Raw genomic sequence first — 18,387 nt, 5'->3', positions numbered from 1 at the left:
AGACTACTGGTAGCATTTAATTTACAGGCCCTGGGCATATAGTATACCACTCTACAAAGGAGTTGTAAGTAAATTAAATATGCCAGTTAGGTATATGCCAATCAAAGCATATTTAGGGGATTGAACACAAGCACTTTAGCACTGGTTAGCACTGGTAAAGTGCACAGAGTCTTAAGGCCATTAAAAGGCACAACTCCAGCAAAATTGGAAGTAAGTAGACAAAAGGTTCTATCAATATAGTACATAAGAGCACGCTTGAGATCAAATATATGAAATGCCCTTTCAGCTACCAAGGGGATGTTGAAAGAAAACTGGGAGTTCAATGGTATGGTTACGGTGCAATGAAGAAACCACTCTGTGTAATAATTTTGGATTGGTTATAAGAACCACCCTGTTCTGATATACCTGGAAGAAAGGTGCCTGCAATGTAAGGGCCTGTACTTGGCTAATAAGTCTCAGAAATGTTGCAGGTACCAAGAAGGCAACCTTCCGAGAGAACAAAATGCAATAGGCATGAATGCAGTGGCTCAAAGTGGGGATCCCATAAGTCTGATGAGGCACCCTTGGTGGAATGCCATGCTTAAGACCCTCCATAAAGGCTTTAATTATATGTGTTTTGCATATATGCAACAATGGCTGCTAAGTGTAGCCTGACTGAGGTGTAGGCTAACCTTTACATTTGTAAGTGTAGGAAGCAGCAAATAATGCCTTTCACTGTAGGCATAAACAGGTTTATGTGCTTTGCAGTACAGTATTGGACAACACACTTCCACTTATCAGCATAGCCAGTCCATGTAGAGGGCCTAAAGACTTTCCAATGTACACTAAGGGCATGCACTTTTGAGGTGGTTGATGTGGAGACCCCTTTAATGAGGTGGCAACAGATCCTGGACAGTCCTATCGAGGTGTGCTCCCAAGTCGACCAGAGATGAGCCCATGGTCGATGGTGATAGTCACTTGTGAAACTCAGGCTCTTATTTATACTTTTTTAGCAATGCATTTGCGTAGTTTTCTGACGCAAAAGCGACACAAACTTACGAAATACAATTGTATTTTGTAAGTTTGCGCCGATTTTGCGACAAAAAGCAGCGCAAATGCGGCGCTAAAAAAGTATAAATTTGGGCCTCAGTCTGCAAAGGACCTGCCCTGCAACAGATTGTTGTAGTTCCACCACTGCAAAGGGCAATGGGTGCTGACCCTTTCCAACACTAGATCTTCCAACTGACCCTTCGCTTATGACGACTTGAGAGGCATTCCTGAAGCGGGTGCATATGTAGTCTGGCATGGGGCACTCTCATTGCCCAGAAGGCGCATTGCAGTGCAAACTGAAAGTGAACGGAGGGGCTGAAAAAGAGGGAGGAGCTGCTGGAATGCCAGTACCCTTTGGAGGCTGGGAAAGCCTTTGCTCACTACAGAGTTGAGTACTGATCCTAAGAAAGGTTGAACTTGAAGGGCTGCATGTGCAACATGGTGGTGCGAACCGTGAAGACCAGGCTGAGCAGCAATGAGTTTGCAGTCTGACTGTGGGCTAGTCATTCCTCTCTGCTTCAGCTCTTGATCAGTCAATTATCGAGGCAGGGGAAGCTGTGAGTTCCTCCCTTCCTGAGGTGAGTGGCAACCACAGGTAAACACTTGGTAAAGACCCTTGGGGCTATGGTGACGCCAAAGGATAGTACCTTGGGCTGGTGGTGCTGACAACTTACCATGAAGCAGAGGTAGCACCGATAAGCTGACTGGACTGGGATGTGAAAGTATGCATTCTTCAGATCTAGTTGGCCATGACACCGCCTTGCTGCAGTATTGGGTGACATCCTGTGAGGTGATCATGTAGAAATGCCCTTACTAGATGTATCTGTTGAGATGATAGAGGTTGAGGATTGATCTGAGGGATCTGTCCCTCTTGGGAATGAGGAAGTATACAGAGTAAAGGTTTTGCTCTGATGTTGATGGGGCACTGGCTCTATGACTCCATTGAGAAGGAGCACCTGAACATCCCCTTAGCAAATAGGGGTGCCTATGCCACAGCTCTTGGAACTGTTTCCTCCAAAGGACCCTCATGTGTGAAACCTCTGTCACCCTGTGGGTGATAACCCTGTTGCTGTCAATGGCAGGACTGGCTTTGGAGCTCCCTCTTAACTGCTGCCTACGAAAGTATCCCCTGCATCAAGAAACCTGAAAGGCTTCCATCGCCCTTGCAGTTTCTGTGTCTCTCTTGATCTTCTCAAGCATGGTGTCATCAGGTGTTTCCTGACAAAAGGCAGTTTGACAAGGTGCTATGGCACCTCCAGCTTGAAGCCAGACACAGAGAGCCAATCATGGTGCTGAAGGATGATCGAGGTGTTGACCCCCCGGGCTGCTGTATCTGCCCATTCAGTGCACACCTCATGGTTGTATTGGAAACACCCTTGCCTTCATCCACTAGCTCATCCCCTCGCTTGTGATACTGATCATGAGATGCTGAAGGCGCCCTCCATCTCCTCCCAGTAGGCTCTATCACAACAAAAAAGGAGGCCTAATGAATTGGCAATGCGCAAGTGTGTGGCCTCACAACAGCATCGATCCCCTTGTTCTCCTTGTCAGGAGGTATAGCATCCCCAGTTGCCTGGGCTGCTGCCATATTCCCAGCAGTAGTAACCATAAAGGAGACTGGTGGGACACAACCCTGGATATAGAGTGTGTCAGAGGGTGCCAGGTTATATTTATTTTCGATATGTGTCATCACCACACAAGCTTTCACTGACTCCTTTTTCAGAGGTGGATTTAATCCTCGCCTTGAGCATCAAGAGATACTTGAAAGAGTGTTTTGTCTTTGAAAACAATTCTACAAAAAAGCCATACTGCTCGAGGTTGCATATATCTGTACCTTATGATAGGTGGCCATGCACTGAATGACGCTGTAGTATGCCAAGGTGTCATCTGGTGGGGAGGTCCTGAGTGGAACTGTCTGAGCATCTATATCGTAATCCTCCCACAAATTCCCAGAGGTTTCTGGACTAAGTCCTCATCTGAGAAATAAGGGGTAATACTGCCAGTACCAGAGAATGGCTCCGGGGATCCCTGTGGTGAAGGCATAGGAGGTGAGGGAGGTGGTGGTTGTGGAGATGGTGGTGGAGTAGGAGGAGGAGAAGAAAGACAGAGGCCTAGTCTTTGGGCCTCTCAGCAGGCAAGAGAGGCATTGAAGTGTCTGCTGACATGACCTCTACTCGGAGGCAAGCCTAGTTTTTTTGCCGGATCTTTGCCAAGGCAGAGATCTTGCCTGTGCAAGGGTGGATAATGATCTTCATCAAGCTCCTACTGCAGCCTCTCGAGGATGGGGCGATCCTCGACATCAAGACTAGGTCTCAGATCCCAAGTTGGTCTTGGCGCAGGCTGCTTCACATCGATGAAAAAGCTGGCTTTGAAGATTCAGTACTGGTAGGTGTCCACAGGCTCGAGGGTGGCCAAGGGTCGGGGCCTTGGAATGGTCTTATTTCAGCTCCAAGGCTTTGCTTTGGAGCATGGTGACACACTGAAAGTGGGGCACAACTCAGCTCCAACGTGCGGCCGTTTGTGAGATTTGGAGGCTTGGGTATCAACAGTACTCACATGATACGCAGTCTTCAAGCATGGAGCGGAAACATCTGAGATGGATGGAGCGTCCTCTCAAGCCTGCTCTTTCTCCTCCATGAGTTCTTTCTTGTCTGACTGAGACATCGGAGTTGAGGAACTGAGAAGTTGGCTGGTGTGGAGGAAGATCGGGTGGCTCACCTTCTTGGCAGTGAGGGGATTAGTCTCACTGAAGATATCCGGTGTCTCTGCAGAGGATTTGGCCATACTGCTGTGCGCTCATAATCAGTCTTGGTGCTGGTGCAGAGTTTTCTTACTGCAAAATGCCGGACAAAGTCACAGCAGCTCTCTTTGTGATCCAGCAAGAGGAAAAGGTTGTAGATGGCAAGAGATGGAGGTCAGTCCAGGGGTATTTAGAGTGGCACTATGGACATCTCTTGAAAGGTGTCTATTGTATTGCCCCGGGGTGCTCATTCACCGAATAGAAGCACAGAGCACGAGGTGGCCTAAGGGCGCCAATGCGCCTGGCCGTACGATGACGATGTACTGGAAGAACAGAATTGCCACCATTTGAAGAAACGGGTTGAAGAGTCTTCTCATATGGGATGGAAGGAAACGGACCCCAAGGGCATGACGGGAACCGGCAAACTCGTTGAGACAGGGAGCACAATGAATCACATCCAACAGGTAAAGAAAAACAATCTAGCAATGGAGTCAGTGCCCATGTGTATCCACGACAGGAGGAGAAATCACCATGACCTTGTGACTCGAAAGACTCCTTCGAAAAAAAAGAAGTTGTAATCACCTGAGCCCAACAGTAAATGTTAGGAGCATGCAGAGCACATGTGTATCTACAGCCACACATGCTACAAGCAATTTATTATACTGGTGACTCAAACAATAGGAAAACAAGGAACATTTCAGCATTGCCAGCAAAACATCTACAAATACTAGAAAGCTGGACTGGTGCAGGGATTATAAAACTAATCTAAAAAAACAATGTTGCGATGCTACAACACGGTATATAAATATATCTATATATTATTGGATACTTTTTATTCAATATCCTTTTGTAAACACCCCAAAATGCCATTGGTCTAAAAATGAAAAATATAATTTTTAATACTATATTCATGGACCTTATAGCCCTCAATACTCCAACTGAATGGCTTTTTATTGTCAAAGCATGCAGTGCAATTCGTTGCTTTAAATATCCCTTTCCAGGGTGCCGGCTCCAATTCTTAAATGTAATGCTATTAGCCACGTTTTGCTGCAAAACTTGCCTCTCGGTAACATGCCTATAGGTGCCCACGGGTATGCTTTGATATATAACATGCCCTGCACTTAATGTGGGAACAATATTTACTAGAGGTACAAACTAACTATTTGGGGCTTTAGAACTGTAACTATTTGAATATTTAAATCTACACGCTGCAATGTCGGACAATCAAAAGCCATTCTGTTGGCGTATTGGCAGTCCTCTCTCACCGTTTATGATTCATTATTGCATTACAGTAAATGGGCTCGTATTTAAAGAGTGTTTGGTGACGGTCTCCATACAATTGACACGAATAAGGCAGCTTTGCCGAAACACATCGATCAGCAAAATAAATGTCAAGCTTACAGCTCGCAGAGTGCTACATGTGATTCCTTGGAGAGCCTCTGTATGTGGAGAATGTATATATATATATACATATATATATATATATGTTTGTATTCAGCTCTATATGTCAGTCATTGCATCAATAAGAAGCATTATTATCCAAACGTGTTGCTATTTAGGACAATGTTCAAAGCATTGTAGTTTGACTTACAGCATGTCCTTCAACAAGATGATATACGCTCTCAGATAAATTTTCTCCTGTACTACGTAATACCTCACTCAAGCTTTACCATGGACTATGATGAGATGTTGTAGGTCAAAATGCCATGCAAAGAACAAGCATTGGCAAAGCCAATAAGTCTCACCTTTTGGGCCTACTGGCTTTGACAATAGTTTTAGTCATGTTGTACAGCACCCCCGATCCTGTGTAGTATAGTTAAAAGAAAAGAAAAGCCTTTGAGGCAGCAGCCCGCGTCATTTTGTTGAAGGGTGCACTTTTTTTTGTTTTTGTTTACCGATCCGAGTTGGATCTGTAAATATAAAAGGGGAAAAATAGCACTGGGGGGGGGGGGCAACAAGGGGGAAGAAGTAATAGAGGTTGGAGTGTATCACTGACAGCGGGGTGGGGAAAACAGAAGAGCTAGGGGAACCAAATGGGGGCACAGGTGGTGGGTAGGAACACGAAGGACACGGGGAGGGTCACAAAGGAGGACAGACCAACATGAAGAGGGTGGAGAAAATCAAAAAACGTCGAGAGAGAAAGCAGGAGAAAAATGGAGCTGGAGGGAGAAGCACATGGCCATGAAAGCTATGCATGGCAGAATAAGCCCAGAAGGATGAGTGCATCATGGAGGGGGTGGTGGAGAAGCATACAGGCAAGAGAACAATACAATAACAGCAGTGGGGAAGCAAAAGTACATGAGAGAGACAGCTAGAAAACACATGCATTATTGTGGAGCCCTTAAATAAAAAGAAAAAAAGTAGTGCCTGAAAAATTTGCAGTGGTAGGACACAAGTAATGCATCAATGCTCTAGGTTAGGGACATGCACAGGACGAAGAAGTTAAACCAGCACAAGCTAGCAAACAAGAACGAGCTACTAACAACTTGTGCTGTCTGGTAGGTGAGACCTGACAAAAAGGGCCAATGATGAAATACAACCATTGAAATGTAATTTGATGAAAGACTGATTATGTTTCTGTAGCATACCTCCATGTGCTCTCCTCTCCGCTTTCCATTCTTGGAGAAACTGGAGCAGCTCAGCATTTCCTCATTTCCACTGCAATGAGCAACAGCTATTGCTGCACGAGATAGACCAGACTGTTTTGACCAAACAGAACGACAAAACAGATCCTCCTCTGAAAACAAAGTAAGATTCCAAAACAGACTTTAGCTACACTGGCTTAAAACTGTACAAGGGAAAGCAATGTTATTTGACTTACATATTGGTGTTACAAATGCCATCATTTTCCAGTCACAAACAATAGAAAATTATCACCATGTATATTTTTTATACACAATGAAGTTACAAAAAGTTATCCAGTAACTCATGCTGGTCAGATATTCACAGATGTGAAGGACTAAAGGCTCCTTAAAGACCTTTAAAGACTTTCCATCCTAATGGTCAAGTGCAAATTAAAGATATGTCTTGCATCAATGAAAAGAACTAGCAATCCTCAAGTTTAATTTAAACTACCTATCCACAATTTAAGAGTTCAACCAGATATAAAATATAATACAGCTGATGACCAGTTTAAGTCTCTAATATTTGTTTAAAAAGAAGGGTATCAAATGGCACTTTAAAGTAAGGGACTAAGAGATGTAGGAGTCCCAAGTAGAACATGTTAAAATGTAATGACAAATGGTGTATTTTGAAAATGGTTCATTCTGCTACTTAGAGGTCCCATGCTTCACAACAAACCATTTTCCCAAACGGAGGCAATCACTTCCTGAGATGGTCAGCTAGGGAAGTAGATCATGCTCAGAGAGAGAGACAATATCATGTAGGAAGTCACAGCAACTCACTTTACAAAGCCTTTGGTATAAGGATTTTTATAGGATTTGGAGCTCACAATGTTTAGGAATAATAAAAGTTTCATGCATGCATTCTTAAGGAGGACTGTCTTGTGCTTGTAGCTCAATAAACTACTGCATGGAAAGAAGCCCCAGACTTCGAGCAATTACTACTAATGGCGGACTATGGAATGTATGTAATGGTTTATAGCAGCTAACATACTGAACTTCAGATGCAATGGCTGTCAATTGTCAATAAGCGAGCAGCTACTTCAGATACAGTGATATGTTATATTTAACGATCCTCTATCTGGTATTAGTTGGACATGATACTCTTTTCTATTTGTTGTTGTGTCTGGATCACACATTATTCCATGTCTCTTCTGGAGGAAGAGGGTGATGTTCTGTGGCTAAACTTTGCATTTTAAGAGTAAAATCTCATAAATTCTTATGTTGTTTACTCCTATCTATTACTTCTTTCACCTGCACCACTAATTATTTCAGCATTTGTAATGGATTTATTTTATGGTGAAGATTTTTGCTTTGGATCTGTATTTACCTGTGTATTTGTTTAGGGTTGGGGAGTGTAATGGTAAGCCTGCCATAATTGGTCCATTAATTTGGAAAAGAAGGATCCAGTTTGCATGCCCTATGGCAGAGGTTCCCAACCCTTTGACTTCTGTGGACCCCCATTTTATCATTACTGGAACCTGGGGACCCCCAATGAATAATTACTGGAATTAGGGAACCCTCCACTGAATCATTACTGGAAGCCAGGGACCAGGGCATAAAATTATCAATGATTTGAATGGCAAAACAATACACACAAAATGCAGAAACAAGTATTCATCAAACATATGCACAAATAAAAACACATTTTATTTAATTTGCAAACAAATATACATAAAAAAAATAAAACATTTCATTTTTATAGGACGGCTGAAGCTTTTCTAAATTTAATTGAAGCCATACATCGTCCATACTATATTCTGTTTGATGCAACTGCAATGCTCCCACGAATCAATCTGAGGACACTAATTTAATTTTTAGCCTCCAATTTCAAAGTCCTTGACATTTACAGTACATTTTAAAATGCTCAACTGTACATTCAGCCACTTTATTAATATACACTGTATTAATCTGTTAATATTATTGAATTTTCTAAGTAGTCACGGACCCCGAGAAGGCTTCGTGGACCCCCAGGGGTCCCCAGACCACAGGTTGGGAACCGCTGCCCTACGGTGTCTACAGCCACTGTCCAATGATTATGTTATATTAGAATGAATGCAGCTTTATCCAATTCAGCAGTCACAACTGCATTGAATAATATGCTAAAATGAGGACTTAAACACTCAGTGACTTTATGTTGAGCTCTTGCTTGGACCTATTATAGCAAAACATGGATGTGCTTGAGTGAAAGTCTGCATACTCTCAGCTACTGCGTGTGCCTTTATTCTGGTGATAAAACCATTTATTAAGCTGTATGCATGAAGGTTGTTTTGAATAAATGTGTGAAATTCTACTACAAAGGATACGTTCTAATGGATGTAAGGTTAAAAATAGCCCCATTGGTGTCTCAATGGAGCAAACATATCCAGAAACAGCAATGGTAAAATAGCGAGGCCTCTTTACTCACTCCTTTGGTGTGTGTGATAGAGATCTGACATGGCATAGTCGGTAGGCAGAGCTACAGCAGTGACTGAAGTCCTTAAGAAACACTTAAAAGTGACTTCCAGAACGGTGACAGCATTCACCATCATGTTGCACAATTATTGTTGGTTCCAGGATGGGCTTCCATATACATTCACTCCAGACACATGATCTTGCACTATCTTTATTACAAGATTAACCTTATAGCAGAGAGACTAAACAAGGAGCAGTGCATTCTTTGGAGACTTAGGTACCTCTTTCTAAGAACCAAGGGCCAGATGTAGCAAAGGGTTTTTTCCATTCTGTGTCAATGGGAAAATGTGTTCGTACATATGGCCCCAAATGTGTTACTCCGATAGGAGCATAGCCTCTACAAAACATTTTACACTAAGCAGGGCCAGCAGAAATAATTGGGGTGCTCCACTTAGGGCAGGCATGGATCTGAGTTTGGTTAGTAAACGTCTGTCTCCCACAATGTCAGTGGAGAGAGTGTACACCTCCCTCCTTACTACTGGCTGTACAACATCGGCAAGCGACCCTGGCAAACAGCAATCTACCTTGGTTAGAACAAGAAACTATAATGGATTTCTGCTGGGGGGTATTAAACAATTTAGCTAAGACTTTTTTTAAAGAGCCCTAAAGCAAACACAATGCCTTTGCAACACACGTTTTAAGCAGTCACTGTACCTTTGGAGCTGAAACCTACTGGCTTACAACATGCTTTAAATATGTTTGGTGTATATTACAAGTGTAACCTTTCAAAGATTAGCATAGGTAGAACTAAAGTAATAGCATCCCAACAGGAGCAAAGTATAATTTTCCTGAACACTAGCTAAATGAGCATTTGAAATAGTTACACAAAACTGGTATTTGGGCGTGATTTGTCTACTAACTTGTGCAATAATCACTTTGATTCCATTAATGGTCATGCAAGGGCGGTTGCTGGGGATTTGGGGAAACTACATGCTAGTATTGATTATAAGACAATATAAGTTGTAAGTGAAAATTAAGTGTTAAAAATATTGAATTGTTACTCTACAATTGTGACATTCTACACTGGAAACATCTATACATATTTCTGAAATGCACTGACTAAGATTGGCACAATATACCTCTGGGTATTTTATTTATATGCCATGCATGAACAGTGAGATTCTGGAACATATTAGTTCAGCAGGACAGGGTATTATTTGTAATATTGAAAAAAAATCTAGTAAGCAAAAAATTTACCTGGTATGTAAATTTAGGTCAATCTGGGCTTTGAATTTGAAATTGTAAGAGGGCTACAATGCTGTGAGTAACAAACATATCTTGGAAGAAAATAAGTAGGTTTTTTTTCTGGAGCAACGGAACTCCAGATTATCGAAAATAGCTTCTTTTGTAGGAATTTAGCCATTCCTTGAACTATTTCTAGCTTTATTACCCATTACTATATATGGAACTAGGAGAAGGTCATATTGAAGATTGTGCTGCGTTGCCCCCCCTGCTCCTATGGGTAAAAATCTGGAGTACACCGCAGGCCACCTTCTCTAGACAAGTTTTGGTAGATTGCCGAAACTGGACAATAAGGCTTCAATCCCCTGGTTTAACTATATAGAAAAGGTGTTTTATAAGGTGGGTTGTGGGCACTTATTTGAAAATCCAGAGCTTGTTACACCAAGTTATAAGGTGAAAGTGATGGAGTGTTCCTTGTCATATAGTGAAGAACTTAGGATAGCAAGTGTTCTAGGCATGTCTTCAGTAAAAAGATATATGCATATAACCACATTATCTACATTTGAGCTCTATTTAACAGGGTCAATGAAGCCCGAATATAGGTGTTACCTCACCCGATTACAGTAGAATTTAGTCATTCCAGTGTTGAGGGTGTGGCATGAATCTCTAGCACCGTGTCCATGCGATGGGGTAACAGATAATTTCATGTTGTTTTATCCCTTACATTACTCACCCAGACAGGGATTTGTGAGTCCCATTCTTTTGAACAACGGTTTATTATCCTATAGGGACGGGTTGTATTACCTACAGTGACAGCCATCCCTGCAAATCTGTTCAAGAGCCTTAAATTATTTACTAACCGCTTTACGAATTAGAAGAAAATATGCATTTTAAACTGAGAAACAGACATGTTAGTAGATATGGTTAAGGATTTTTAACGAAACATTTTCAGAAGTTTTGAAGATTTGTAACTTTAAGACTTTTGTAGGTAATTTTAGTTACGTATATATTAATCGGTTTTTATCCTAACATGCTGTTTGTGTTTTTATTTTTATCGTCTTTTTAAATAACTTGACCGAATAAAGTTAAATTGAATTGAAATTGAATTAGGACTTTATTAAAATAAGAAAGTTATCAGTTAGACCATCAGGTTTGCAAAATAAATTCTAAATTCAAATAAGAACAGCTGTACCAATACACAATGGATATTCAGTCTCATGTAATGGGAAAGTGAATACTGCAGCTAAGGATATGTCCGCTACCGATCCAGAAGTAAGGGTGTCTTCGAGGAAAACCTTGAATCAAGATCTAAAGTGGCCTTTATGTTAAACACCCGCTCAAACCCTGCTTCAGTGTTTTGTAATTCTGTGACATGTTGATTATCGTAGACTGTAACTAGCACCTTTTAAAAAAAATAAAAAATTATGTTGGAAAAGATTTTGATCAATATGGTGTTTTTAATGCATTGCATTTTACTTTAATTGGTAGGTGGTTTTCAAATCTTTGCATTGCCTACATGGGCAAAAATAAAATAAATAAGTGCACTCGAAAAAAAGAGAGTATTATGATTGTATTACTTTTACATGAACTCTATTGGTGGTCGTCTTGGAAAGGAAATTAACTTGATGAGAACAATGAGGCTTAAAATAAAAACATGTGGGCTAATTTACCTCACTAATTTTATCAACTGCAAGTTTCTATTGTTTTCTACCATGTTTTTCTCTCTCAAACCTAATGTTATGAAGTCTGTAATCCATCTTCTGCTTCCAAGTTTCTTGGTTTTAATAGATTTGCTTTCATCTAATTTATCTTGTAATTGCTTCTTTCAATACTGATTTACTTAAACTGCAATAAATTTACTACTGCTGTCCATATGCCCAAAGTCAAGTCAGGCACTCAGTACAGAGGAAAGCAAAATGTTATGATAATTTGAAGAAGCCTCTTTGCTCTAGCAGTGCCAGCATAACTTTGCCTAAGGTCTGCATGTGATGTACCTGATTTAAGTACTTATGGAGTGCAGTGTTCTTGAAGGACGACCAATATTGTCAAATGTAATTACAAGATTTACTAGAAATTATAGCTAAGCTTTAGAGTAGTAGAGTTTGCTAAATTACAGAACGATCTGTAATTACACCTTCATTAAAATACAATGCAGCTCCACAGACAATTGTTACAGTATTTGGAACCAAGTTACACAAGGGATGAAGTAGCGGAGCTTCTTATGACATATGAACAGACTTGCATTAGAATATGTTTTTGTTATAGCTTACACAGAATCAGCTCTTTTACTTAATTTTGGCATTGATTCATTTCTAATAGGAGACAGCTAGTGCTGAAATCTTTGTGTACTGAATGTGGAGTACTTGATAACAGGAAACTGCCATGTATCACAGCTGATTGCACATTAGTAGCCTGAACTTGCTTTTCGATGCCCATGGGTTTGCACGTATTAAGTGAAAATGTAAATTAATGGAGAAGTTGTTATTTTGACTACTGACCAGTCTCATCAGAAGAGTTGCAACCATAACTCCAACAGAATAATGTGGGTGCCTCCATTCAAGGGATCCTAGGATTCCACTGTCAGTCATTTAAAAGGCTTAAGTGGACAAATTAATGTTTCTTTAATGCAGATTAGTAATAATTATTTACACACCTTTCCACTCCTTAAGGACTATCAGTTTTAAACACAATCTGGCCGGTGGTCCACCTGTCCACCAGAGGGGTTGAGGCCACAGCCTTCACAGCCCTGGTGGACAGCCATATTCCAGTTTTAGAATTTTTAGGGGGTCCCCACCGGCCTGGAGGGGATATCTTTGCTATGAAGAGAGGTCCCACAGTTCCCTTCCAGCTCTTACGTTTTGCCAAGCAGAGTTACTATGGCCCAGCAATCCTTGAGTTGCCGAACCGCATGATCAGAGGTTAGGATGAGGTTTGGGCTACAACAACTCAGCAGTTCCCCACCTTTGAATGGAGTGGACAAACCACAAGTTTAGCAAGGTGGAAGGACTGCTGACTCACTGCATTCCTCTCACTCCGCTAAACCCTGAATAAGGCCCTCAGTCTGAAACTGATGCACAGATCCAGCTGGGAGTCTGCTTTTTACTGCTGAAACACAGCTGTTGATCTTAATGAATCTAAAATGCTGCAAACACTTAACCAGAGACATTTATTTCCTAGGACCTTCAGGAGAATAGGTACATCCAGCAACAGCTGGGTCTGAGATGGCATCTGCATTCTTGAGATATGATTGTTCTCATAAAAATGTATGGAGGAAGGCCAAGGTGCTTATTAACATATTGACCCACTTAAAACTACAATACAATTTGAGATCATTAATCACTGAATCAATTCCCAAAAGAACACTGCTATTCAAAATTAAATTGAGAAATTCATGGCCATAAGTCCCTACATGATTAACAAAATCTGTAGCACTCATAATGTATTTGAAATCAGAGAAATTAATACTGTGCTTAATTTGCTACTCTGAGAACTACTCCAGATGCAGAAGATGTTTGAGCATGTACACATTATTACTGATTTCTCACATCTGCAAAATATATTTAGTCAAGAGTTGAATATTGTTGAATATTGGTTAAGTCTCACTCCTATTTCAGAAGGTAAATATTGACTCTTCAGATTTGTCCAACATCTAACCAATCACTCTTCAAATCTGTCAAACATCTAACCAATCACCAGTATTGGCTGCTTAGAGGATGTTGTTGATTTATCTCTTCTCTGATTTTATGCTTGTGATACAAAGGTTTATTGTACTGTTATTTATCTTTCATCAGATTTAGTACAATCCATACAGTTACATTTTAATGTTCTTATTGCACAATGTTTTTGGGCCCAGTGGCAATATGTGCATTGATACAAATTCCTAACATAAATAAACTGTTGGCACTCAAAGCCTTAAGTAAAATAGCAGACCTCCTTTAGATATTGATAAGAAGCATCCGAGTGAGCCCTAGCAGATGCTTTATGAATTTTATTCCTACTTGCTTGGCTGTCATACACTTGTTTGTCCTCTGTGCAAGCCCAGTACACCATACTGATCTTAAAATAAGACATTCTGTGTGTGATGATAGATTAAGGATCTGGTCCAAGATTCAGAGTCACTTCGCATTTACACACCAAGATGGAGTGGCACATCTAGTAGAACTTACCTGTTGAGAGTTTTGGAGGAAGTCCTGCAACTCTGTTCGGTGTGATTAATCGCTGATCCTCTGGAAACCAAGCTTCATTTATCACGTTTTTTGTGGAGAAATGGATTAACCTTTGCCTTAACTCTGACACAGTAAGGCTAGACTCACCATTCAAAATCATGGCTGCAATACCTAAGAGAAAATACATTTTATTTAATTACAGTTATGCAACAATTATATTGTGGACTATAAATAAGATTCTAGTTATAATGGGGCATAGGAGTGGTTTGCAAACAAATATATTTGTTACCCTGTCTTTTGAAAGCACAACCTTCAACTTGCTTTGAACACAGTGGTCATCTCCAGCAAGAGCCAGATTTGAAAAAGGCAAAATTCAGCTCATAAAAACAACACAAATGTATTCTTCCTGGCATTTCAATGTAGTGTCTCCTCAGTGGTGCTCCTTTTTTTCTTGTTAAAGTGAAGACATTGGATATCTGCCTTTCTTCCTATCTCAGTTTGAAGGAAGATTGCCTTAAGCTTTATATTTGTGCCTTGGGTTGTGTGGTTCACACATAGTTTACATGTTACCCATGTACTCAACTGCCCCTCTTTTGATGCCCCCACTTCTCAATGGATGGGCTCTTTTGCTTCCTCCAGACACTCCTCAGTATATTCTACCTGTGTTGTCTACAGCAGGTAACTACTTTGCCTGATAAAGCCAATCCTGGTCTGCATTCTGCTATTCATCAGCAAAACGCAAAGACTAATGGTGGGAGTCTAATAAGTCTATTTGTGCGTAACACACCTTATCCAGGATGCTGTTGAAACCTTTATCTATATCATGCCAAACATTCAGTTGGTGCTTAACAATGAAGCAAAAAAGACTTTGTGGTTCCCTGCAGAACAGCTTATATTTTCCAATTACTTAGAACACAAAAAAATTAAAACAAGCTTTCAAGGGATGGCAATCTGTTGAGAGTTAATGATGACTAGGCTTTCTTTTCTGAGTGTGACAATTAGCCCTAACGAGAGATGGTCAAACTTTTTATAATGACAAAAGACAAGATCCACACTTGCTTAGAAGGTTCTGTGTTGAGCTCTGTGACATTTAAAGAACCCCTTGAAATTGCCTTGGGCTGAGTATTGCACATTGCCATCACACTTCCTATGACATTCTGAGGCCATTAGCCACCGGTAGGCTCAGTATCATCCAAAGTATCACTGAAAGTGAGATGGGGAAGGATACTTTCAAAGGTTTTTTCTAAACTCACGCTGGTGTTAAAAAATAATAATAGAAAGCCTGATGAAGTCATTGGTAGACAGTTTGCTTATTAAAAATATAAAAGAATGAAGCAACAATAAGAGATGGGTATCTTTTTTTGTTAGAAGTTAGACCTTTACATTACTCAAACTTCATATAAGTTTATGGGAGATTACCTCTTGGTTCCTGGTGAACCTTGGTAGCAGTTAAGTGCTGGAGCAGCTGGAATTAAAAGCTGAACTGAAGATCGATTAGTCAATCAATCTTCAGTCAATCAATCAGGTATGAGAACAGAGAGACTAAGGGTCTAATTACGAGGTTGGCGAGCCTCACAGAGAGGAGGCTGCAAAGCTGGCTGTCTCCTCCAGGCCAATTACAAGCTTTCCACTGGGCCGACTGGCGGAAACCTCAGAAATCTGAGGTTTCTGCCAGTCTGCCCATTGGAGACCCTGCGGTGGCATTGGCCTCGGCTTCTCATGGGTTCCACCAGAAAAAGGATCGTGGAAAATGAAGTTATGATCAGAACGGCACTTCTGCTTTAAGCACCGCTGTGGCTAAGCACGACTTCGACTGCCGCCTATACCCTTCCAGAACCTGTTCCTGGCAATGGCGGCCCAACTGCCAAGGTCGTAATTTGGCAGTCACACTGCCAGGAGCATGGAGGTCTGACCGACACCGCGAGTCTAGCTGTCAAAAGACCGCCAGATTCTTAATGAGGGCCTATATCCTCAGGGAAATTATAATGAAGGTCAGGTGTCAATTTTACATTTTAGATTTTTTCGCCTCTGGGATTAATGGCACTTTGCTGTTGCAGTGCTTCTCCGTCACTCCAGAAAAATTTCATTTTCTGGCTTTTTCTTGTAATTCTGTCCACCTCGTGGTGGCGCTTCCAGGCAATAGCCTTGCTTCACCTTAAGGAAACACTGGCCCTGGATCCTTGTGACTGGTCCCAATGACAGCAGCTCAAGACCCCAGGTTACATTAGCTGTGCCCATTATTCTATTTATGCTGCAATGCATGCCCAACTGATGTCATCCTTTATAACTCAGCCCTTTATCCATGGTAATGATCCAGGGCCAGATGTACGAAGCCTGTCTGCATTTCTTAATGGTCTTAAACACTATTTCGGGCCATTAAGAAATGCAAACAGGGCTTTTCTTATGTACAAAGCCCTTTCAGGAATCTCAAAATGCGATTTTTACCCTCTAGAAATCGCAATTTGCAATTCCTAGAATAGGAAATCGCAAATAGGGATTTCCTATTTGTGGTTCCTATTCTAATGTACAATGCATTTCCTAAATGCGACTTGGGCATTTAGGAGTTCAATTACCTTTGACTTGAAGTAGATGGTAACCAGGAATAATTTCAAAAATGCCCCAGGTACAATTTAAAAAAAAAAACGAAGTGCTTTTTTTTAAATTGCAATAGAGGCCCTTAGACATATGTGTGCTCTACAGGTGCACACCTATTTTTGGGGTGCACCAACGGGGGCCTTTTGACCATTGCCATCCTGGGTTTTGCATTTCCTAAATAGCGATTTCCTGATAAGAAATCGCTATTTAAGAAATGCAAAACCGGACCATTGACTCAAATGCAATGGGATTTCTTAATAGAGATTTCCTAGTAACGATTCCTGCTTTGTAGGAATCGCTGTTAGAAAATCGGTATTGTAGTACAGAGCATTTTGCATTTCTTAAACAGCGATTTCTATGAAGTCGGTATTTAAGAAATGCAAGACTGCATTTTCATACACCTGGCACCTAGTTACTTCAGAGTACTACTACTGTAATTTTGACCCCAGTGGGAGAGGTGGGAAATTACTCATCAGTAGAAGGGTTACCCAGGTGCATTTTGCATGTTTACCCTGCTTTTTAACACCACATGTTGTCTGGCAAGCTTTATGGCAGCAATCTGTGATAGAAATATCTTTCAGTGCCCTGGTAATACCATCACCGATTAGAATTTGTAGCAATGGTAAAATTGTGTGGTTAATGTAACTTTACCACTGCCCTCTAAATATGGTGCAGACCAAGTTTCTATTCATTGACTTCCTCAGTATTAACAATCCCGTGGCTATCCTTGAACTAAATTATAGCTGCTACAAACCATTTACAAATGATTTCTACTGGGTCCAATAATTGGCAAATAGGTTTCTATTATGGAAAATATCTCATTGTATTCAAGTTGACTCTTGGACTGGTTACTGGTATATAATTAGACATGTTAATTTCCGTATGTATTTTTTATTAACTCGTAGAATTTATCTTGTTTTGAAAATGCAGCACATGAAAATGACCTTCAAAGAATTATCCCTCTCCAGTCATACTTTTGACTGCCATCACAACAAGGAAGAAATTATCAATATAAGGAGCACACCCGTGGGGGAGCCTTTATGGTCCTGGGATCAAAATATGCTCAACCATACTGAAGCCTCTTCTGACATTTTGGTGGATTTTGAGCCAACCCACCAGTGCTTCCTTCAAACACCACTGTGGATTAGATCAGAAAAAGCTGTACCTAATAATGGGTGGTGATTCTCCTCTGTCCACAAACTCTGTAATACTGGTTATCATTTGGACAATTTGGACAGAGGGGTAGGACTGAATTACTTATATGAGGGAGGCTCCAAACCCCAATCCTGCCCACTGTCTCAGTCAGTCACGACCAGGGCTTATGCAAAGTCCATACCAGTTGGCAGAAGGTTGAGTTAATCTCTAGTGGCACAGAGTGTCAATTTATATCATTTGAATCACACAGTCCAGTGTCCAGTTTGGAACCTGTCAACTGGAATGTCCAGCAGTTATCACTTTCTTTCTTAAATTGCACTAGATGTGTGTGTTGTGTGCAAAGTACCTCCCCTTCTTTTGTCTTGTTGCCTCAGACAAAAATGAGTTTAAAAAAAAGTCAAATAAGCACGGAATAAAAACGAAATAATTATTTCTGGTATGGACG

At 40.9% G+C, this 18,387-nt stretch overlaps 1 protein-coding gene across 2 annotated transcripts in view; it reads right to left on the bottom strand.

Annotated features, from left to right (window-relative positions):
* PCSK9 (proprotein convertase subtilisin/kexin type 9) overlaps window positions 1-18,387 on the bottom strand; it is a 78,240-nt gene that overhangs the window by 21,323 nt on the left and 38,530 nt on the right. For both annotated transcript variants that reach the window (XM_069232605.1, XM_069232606.1), the window contains 2 exons: window positions 14,193-14,363; window positions 6,358-6,506 (listed from right to left, as the gene is read on the bottom strand). In XM_069232605.1, the coding sequence (XP_069088706.1) occupies window positions 6,358-6,506; window positions 14,193-14,363 (320 nt within the window). The remainder of the gene's footprint in view (window positions 1-6,357; window positions 6,507-14,192; window positions 14,364-18,387) is intronic.

This window comes from Pleurodeles waltl, chromosome 4_2 (genome assembly GCF_031143425.1).
Source record: "Pleurodeles waltl isolate 20211129_DDA chromosome 4_2, aPleWal1.hap1.20221129, whole genome shotgun sequence".
Lineage (NCBI taxonomy): Eukaryota > Metazoa > Chordata > Amphibia > Caudata > Salamandridae > Pleurodeles > Pleurodeles waltl.
The sequence above is the reverse complement of the archived record's forward strand: the minus strand, read 5'-3'. Positions and strand labels throughout refer to the sequence as shown.